The sequence below is a fragment of the Cyprinus carpio genome, chromosome A16 (assembly GCF_018340385.1).
Source record: "Cyprinus carpio isolate SPL01 chromosome A16, ASM1834038v1, whole genome shotgun sequence".
NCBI classification, from domain to species: Eukaryota; Metazoa; Chordata; class Actinopteri; order Cypriniformes; family Cyprinidae; genus Cyprinus; species Cyprinus carpio.
The window spans coordinates 3,835,419-3,843,129 of record NC_056587.1 but is presented as its reverse complement, the minus strand read 5'-3'; the positions used below and the strand labels follow the sequence as shown (position 1 = coordinate 3,843,129).

General features: G+C 37.1%; 1 protein-coding gene across 1 annotated transcript in view; it reads left to right on the top strand.

Moving 5' to 3' along the window:
* The first annotated feature begins 744 nt into the window (after positions 1 to 744).
* LOC122147924 (SLAM family member 7-like) overlaps positions 745 to 7,711 on the top strand; it is a 35,008-nt gene continuing 28,041 nt past the window's right edge. Inside the window, exons 1-2 of the mRNA XM_042771884.1 lie at positions 745 to 904; positions 1,143 to 1,463. Coding sequence (XP_042627818.1) covers positions 853 to 904; positions 1,143 to 1,463 — 373 coding nt within the window. The 5' untranslated portion in view covers positions 745 to 852. The remainder of the gene's footprint in view (positions 905 to 1,142; positions 1,464 to 7,711) is intronic.

The window sequence follows — 7,711 nt, the reverse complement described above, 5'->3', positions numbered from 1 at the left end:
TTTTTCTACTGAATGTTATATGCATGTTAGAAAGGTTCAGAGTACATGCATTTCTACATTTTTGTTTGGTCTCTGTTCTGTAAAACTGAAAGCACTTTATATGGCAGTTAATAAATTCAGTTTACAAAGAATTTATGCAGTTTTTTCCACATATTGCAGGTGTCTGTTTCTATAAATCTAAATGCAAAATGGTCTGTAGGTTATCACCATTGTTATCATTGGCAATGTATGTTGACAGGCTTGTACTACGATTCACCATGGTAACAGGTAAATTAAAGGCAGACCTTAATGGACATAAATATATTAATTCATGAATATGTAGACTGTGGACATTTATGTTTAAAAAAACGACCCAGAATGTGGAAAAGTTATCAATAATTTACAGTTAAGTTTTGTTAATTCATCATTGGGGTGTATGTAGAACATCATATATTTTTCATAAAATTAACAAATGAATGCCAAGAATGCTGAGGAAGGTTAAGTTTTAATAACTCCAGAATCAATAATGCACAACACGAAACTGATTTACGCACTTAAATTTTAACCATTATCTCGGAAAAAATCTCACCGTTGTTTTAACATGAGCGGCCATCTTGCCAACAACATCTCGTTTCTACATCTCGCGTGGTTCTGTGTGATTTGGACAACTTCAAGTTACGCCTCTGTCTTGCAGTCTGCAGACGTACACGCTTGACTTTCCTGAATGATCAAAGGTAAGACTCGTGTTAATATCCAGCGCTAGATGGCGCAGTGAGCTCTTCTGTCTAGAACTGCTGTTTATTATTGACTGAAAACTGATGTAAATAGTTCAGATGATTTAAGCAGCAGCTCCTGACAGCTGAGAGCTCGATCATGATGGTTTCTGAGAGTTTGTTCTGTACGCTGTGGATGTTATCGCTTTTTGGTGAGGCTTTTTTGTCATTCAAAAATGTATGTTGAATTGCTGTGTATAATAACTAGTTAGTTGGAACTATTTTAATTATGTTATTGTAGAAAAATATATGTCCGCCTTTGCAGTTAATCATTGTTTTTGTTGTTGTGAAATTGTGAACTAAATATTTCACTACAGTAGTTGTAGCAGATAAAAAGTATGCCATGTAGAGCAATTAGTCAATAACTCTTTCTTTCTTTCTTTGACATAGGGCAGTATTTAGGAGAAGATCTGCAGTTTTCTGGTCCGGCTAATGGAGCAGTAGAAGGAAGTGTGGTGTTTGCTCCTGATAACCCGCCCTCCACATCAATTAATATAGTTCAGTGGAATTTTGGATCAACTCCTATATTGTCAGTACAGTCTGGTTCAACTGTAATATTCCCAGCATACACAGACAGAGCCAGTTTTGACATAAACACTTTCGCTTTGGAGCTCCGGAACCTGACACTGGATGATTCTGGAACATACAAACTAACTGTAGCAACTAGTGCTGGAGAGACACTTACAGGAGAAACTACACTACAAGTGTTCGGTGAGGGTGTTGCTTTAACTTCAGTATTTAATATCAAAGCATCGGCTACTGAGCCCAAAGGGTCATATGATGTTGCTAAAAAGAACATTATTTTGTGTATTTGGTGTAATGAAATGTCTTTTATGCGGTTTTAAGGTAAAGAAAAAAAAAAAAACACATTATTTTCCACATACTATGCGTTATTGTTTTCTCCTCTATGCCCTTATTCTGAAGCCTTTGTCCGTTTTCACAAGGTTCATCTCTCTGAAAAGTGAGGTGTGCTGTGATGGGGGAGCTGATCCCACAGGCTACAAATACATATAATATCAACATTATGTGCAAAAAGGTGACATTACACTGCAAACCCCATTATAGTATATGCAAACAGTCAATAAATGATAACAAAACAAAAGCTTAGACAGAGCCCTAATTAGGAAAATAGGAAATAAAGTGTTTTAATAGCTTTAGAGAAGTCTTGAGAAGAACGAAATAGTTTGGGAAATAGCTGTTGAACCTCTTTTCAAAAATCAATATATAAAGGGGATTTTTGAGCAAGCGAATTTATGCGGTGACATATGAAATCAGCGCAAAGATATGTAATAATAATAGGTTTAAAATATTTGAAGATATGCCATTAAATTTTGTGTTTTTGCCATATTAAAATAGAAGCCACAGCAAGCTACATCCTTAAACAAGCAGAGGCATTGTGGAGATGTCATAACCTCACTTGGAGCACACTTTACAGCGATTGATTGCATTAGAGAAGGTGTACAATCCACAAAAGGCATTGTTGTGTGAGGATCAATCTCAATTTTAAAGGACTAGTGGAAAATTGCACGTTTCATTAGGGGGTCAGTCCACAAAACAACAGAACAGCTTGTATCTATGTCTGATTTAAACCTTTTACAAAAACAGTCTTTAAGCTGGGTAAAATCTGTGTAACAATTTGAATGAGATTTATCTAACCTTGTTAGTTATTATGTATTTCAAAGACAGAGTTCACTCTTTTTGTGCCAAATCGGAATATGATTCACACCGATATTCTCACAGAACTACACATCACATATGGAGTTGTTACTAGCCTCTTTTTGAACAGGAGATGTGAATCTTAATCTTATAAGTTACATGATCGAAAGAGAGTGAATCAAAACGCATAGTTTTCCTCCTGGGATTTCCAAATGGCCCAAAGAAATAGGATAAGGTGCTGGATGATCTAACAGGAGTCCCTTAAAAAGGATAACAGCCTTTTAAGAATAGCGGCCCATGACAATGGAGAACTCTTCTGGGAGTAACTTGAAAATTAAATTTACATAAAAAATTCTTGGTAACTTCTAAAAGAATAACTTCTGAGTTAAAACAACTGGGAAAAATCAGAATTTTTTCTCAAACCAATTACTAAAAAATCAAAGATTTTCTCTTTATCATACAATGTCTTGATTGTTCAAAATGAAGTACCGCGTGAGGGGAGAAATTGTGCTTAAAGATTAATGACCATGCAAATAATGCCTGGTTTGTGAAATTCTAGATAAACTGTAAGGGATTCTAGCAATATTAAAATTACAGATCAATAGGAAAGGGAGCACCACCTAATTTGGAAAAGAAGTAATCGGGGATAAAATTCCAGATTGAGTTTGATTACACAAAACTGTCTAATTCAATTAATTTTTGAAAGTGTTGTTCAAGAAGAGAGAAATCAAGGTAATTCAACCCACCATACTCATATGTGTTCATTAATACAGACTTCTTAAGATAATGGGATTTTGTTTTTCCAAACAAAATTAAACAGGATTTTATCAGCTGATTTACAAATTTTGTTAGTCCACATATAGAGACAGAGCAGAGTATTCCTGCCTCTCAAGCTCAAGTCTCTCTTGCAACCATGCACTGAATCTTCTTTGGGCTTTATTATAACTGATCAAAATTCAAGGTACATCTTTTATCTTGATTTTTAGTTATCATAATGCCTAAATATGTAATTTCGGATTTAATCTGGAATATTATAAATAGTGAGTTGAAAATACAGTCCTTAATTCACATTTATTTATAAGTTTAGATTAAGACCTGAAGCTTCAGAGAACAGTTTTATATATATTCATTGCTATAGGGATTTGGGAAGCATCTCTCAAAAATAAGGTGGGTGTCATCTGCTAATTCTACTAATAAATACTTTCTCTTTGATCAGCTAAACCTATCGTCCTGAATAGCACTTTCTACATACAAATGCTTGAATGTAGCTGCACAACAAAGAAGAAATAAATAGGGGAGAAAGGGGACAACCTTTGTCCTCTCACTCCCTCTGATAAAACTAAACCTTTGTGATGTGCCATTCTTTAATTTAATCGAAGCACTTCCATTATTGTAAAGGGTTTTAATTACTCTGCAAAACATAGAGAAAAGCATATCCCCAAAAAAACCAAATTTATCTAATGAATTAATTAATAAAATTGGTGCTCTAAAAAATCAAAGCATTTTAGAAATCTAAGAAAAGAAGGAAGCTGTCCTCATGAATCAAATCTGAATAATCTAATAAATCAAGAATCAACCTTATATTGTTAACAATGTGTCTTTTGTTAAAAAAAAAAAAACAGATTGTGTCTCATCTATAACAGAACCCAATACATATTTGAATGTTTTAGCAAACATAATAGCTAAAATTTTATAATACTGTTTAGCAAGAGAAATGGGACACCTCAATTGTTAATTAAAAGTAAATGCTTACTTAGGCTTCAGGAATTAAAGTAATTAAGCCTTTAGCAGTGAGAGTCCGCAGGAGAGCCTCTATTCTGTATATACTTTCTTCAAAAACCTTCCAGTAAAAAAGGAGACAATTCTCTAGGAGAACTGTTTATAAAACTCTGCGTAAGTCTCGTCCGCCTCGGGGAGATTTATTGTTTTTAAGTTCTAAGAATTCGAGGTTACTAACTTCAGATAAAAGTAATTTCACTATCACAAAGAGATTTCTGTCATCTCTGAGATGAGATCTGCACACCCTTACCTCTTCCAGAAAAGTATGGGCTGGCGCCTTCTGAAAATGTTAGATTCCTGTAAAATTTAGCACAGAAATGTGCAGTTGCTTGAGGATTATTAGTGACTGTCCCCTCAATATTAAGAGTTTCACTAGTGAAGTACTTAAGCTTATCTTTTTCTAATCTGGAAAAATAGGGCTGTGTTACATTCTCCCTCCTCCAGCCATTTTTGTCTAGGATCTAATATAAGCACCCCAGCTCCTATAAGTGTACATCTCATCTAATTTAGGACTGCAGGTCAGCATACTCAAGTTTATCAGATAAGAAGGAGATGAGCTGAAATCAAGGGATGCAGAAAGACAAAGCCTAAGAGAGACTGCACTGTGATCTGTAAGAGGTGTAGCATGAATGCTGACTGATTTAAAACTATTTGCTAGGCTTTGAGAAATGAGTCAGTAATCTATTCGGGACTGCTTAGAATGGTCCTTGCTGCTCCACGTATAGAGTCTCTGCTGTGGATATATTTCTCTCCATATATCAACAACGCAAAAACGCAACATGAAATTATTCATAATTGGACTTATAGAAGCAGCTCTGGGGAAAAACCTATCTAAATCACTGCTTAAAATAAGAACAGCATTGGGGTATTTAACCAGTACTGTATATTTTCACTGATATTGTCCAATAAGGTGGTATTTTCTATAGAAGAATTGTACCCATAAACATTTAATAACACTGAGATGGTCTGACCAAGTGAAAGCACTAATAAGAGAAAATGAGCCTTTGGATCACTGTCAACGTGTAGAATTTCACCAGCAAACTTATTTTTTAAAATGGTGACACCTGCTGATCGCTCTGTGCCGTGCGACATCCATACATCACTGCCCCACTGGGACCTCAGAAATTTATCATCGTCCTGTGTGGAATGGGTTTCTTGAAAAAAGCAAAAGTCTGATCCATGGTTTTTAACATACAAAAAGAGGGCTTTGCGCTTCACATTGTTTCTTAGACCCCTGGCATTAAGAGAAATGAACGATATTGACATTGAAAAAATGAACAGCAAATGAACAGTTGTTCAACACGATTCAAAACAAAGGCAAAAAGTCAAAACTGATAGATGAGAAAAAAGCTGAGATGAACAGAGCTTAACTGACCAATTTAAAATAAACTTTTAATTTCTCTCACTCTCGGCCACAAGTTCTTCCGTCTCTCCCGGTCCAGCGAAGTCAGATCCTCTGCGAAGCGGAGGTTGTTGTCTTTGAGAAACTGGGAATTCTTGGCCGCTTTCCATAAGGCATCGCGGATAATCCGTGAGGAGAACTGCATGTTTTGTGTGGTCACCTCTCCTCCCTAACCGATGCACAGTGTCAACAACATCAGGGTACTTGCTCTTGGCCTCGGGATAAGTCTCGCTGCAGATTTGAATGACTTTGGATCTGATATCTTCTTTGAAAGTCTCAGGCACTCCAAACAATCTCAAATTCCACCTGCGAGAGTATCTCTCCAGATCAGAAATGCGTGTTTCCCAGGTGCTCGTGAGATGTTCTTGATCTTTAAGCCTGGAATCTACATCTTTCACATTAGTTTTTAGATCTTGTACTTCTGCACACACAAAGTCTACCGTTTTCTTCAGACTTTCTATCTTCAGAGCATTGGCGCTAATCATTCCTTTGAGTGCGTCAAACCGAGTATTGATCAACGAGGAGAGTGTAGAAATGATGGCAGAGTCGGCCTGCTCGTTTGGACTTGAAGATTTACCTTTTTATGAGCAGGTGGCTTGCTAGGAGTGACAGGGAGTGAAGTCGCGCAGAGATCTAGCTCGTTTACAGCAGGAGAAGCATAATCGTTGACATCCATGATGTCGATAGTGTCTGATCGCTCTTTGCGTTTGTCAAATGGCATATTTATGCTCTTAATTGTATGTACTAAAATATGATCTAGCAAATGTAATGAAAAAATAAGTTAATACAGCTATACTTTCTTAATATATAAAGTTTGGTCAGGAGCTCTGAAAACTTTGACTTAACAAGGCGCCATCTTGGACCTCCCCCGACTTCACTTGTCTCCGTTGAATCCAATGGGGTCGCTGTGTCCATTTCTTTTACTGTCTATGGCTGTGATTGGCCAGCTATCCAGCGTGAGATGGAAATGTTACGCCTCTTAACATATTGTGAAGCCTTGTCCGGCCGGCCATTATAAACGTGATATAAACATGATTTCTAGTCGTGTTTACTTTTGGAAGGCAAAAACAAAGTAGTTTCGCTTTCTCAACGGAACAATGTCACAAACCGCAGCCTTGAGTGAGTGGAGGCCGGAGGCCTAGAGTGAGCCGCGGTCTAGAGTGACACACGGCTGGGTTGAATGAGCAGAGGCGGGCGGCCAGAGAACGGTGCGGCAGGCGGATTCTACGAAGGAGCGTACCTTGTTCTTGCAGCAACCACATGTTCGTCCACGGTGAAAGCCGATTCGGCGATCCACAGTTGATGTATTTCCTCAGCGACCAGCACGGATCAGCTCCAGGCATGACGAAGCGGATATCGTCCTATTTTGGAAGGCCAAACAAAGTAGTTTTGCTTTCACGGTGAAACACACAGCGTCTATACGACATGGGGGCGGCGGCGGCAACAACAATACTACAACGAGAATAAAAGGTTTGCCTTCTTTCTTTGCGTGAACATCTGTGCATCGTTATGCAAAACTTCCCACATACTGATGTAGATATGTGGGGGCGTGTCAGAACGAGCCATTTCAGGGGGGCGGGGATGAGTGTTAACTTTTATAAAGAATATCTCTTTGGATTTGAGACTTTAGTCTTTGCAACTTTACTGATTTTCTTTATGCACCAATAGCTTGTAACACTCCAAAGAGAAAGGAAAAATTGAAATCGCATCATATGACCCCTTTAATATATGATTGTATGAAATTAATTTAATACCTGGAAGTGGAAAAAGCGACATAAAGCAATTTAATATGCTGTAAACTAAAAATGGATGTGTAAAAATTGCAAAAGTGAGTAGCAGAAGTACTAATGAGAGTATAATAATAATATTTTAGATATGCACAAGTCTGCTGTTATTTGCAGTGAGCTTTGTGGTTAATTGTTACTGAACCAGATTTGCACAGATGAGTGTTACTTAGGACACTCTCATGTTTAAACTTTTAAAAGTGTTGTTACATGGAAATCATGTTAAAACTGTCTTGAAAATTTGAAGCTTTATAATTTATTTTGAAATAACTTTTAGACGATAGATTTCTGTTGTTTTACTCTTGTCTGAGACACAGATTTTCAGTCTTTTATCAGCT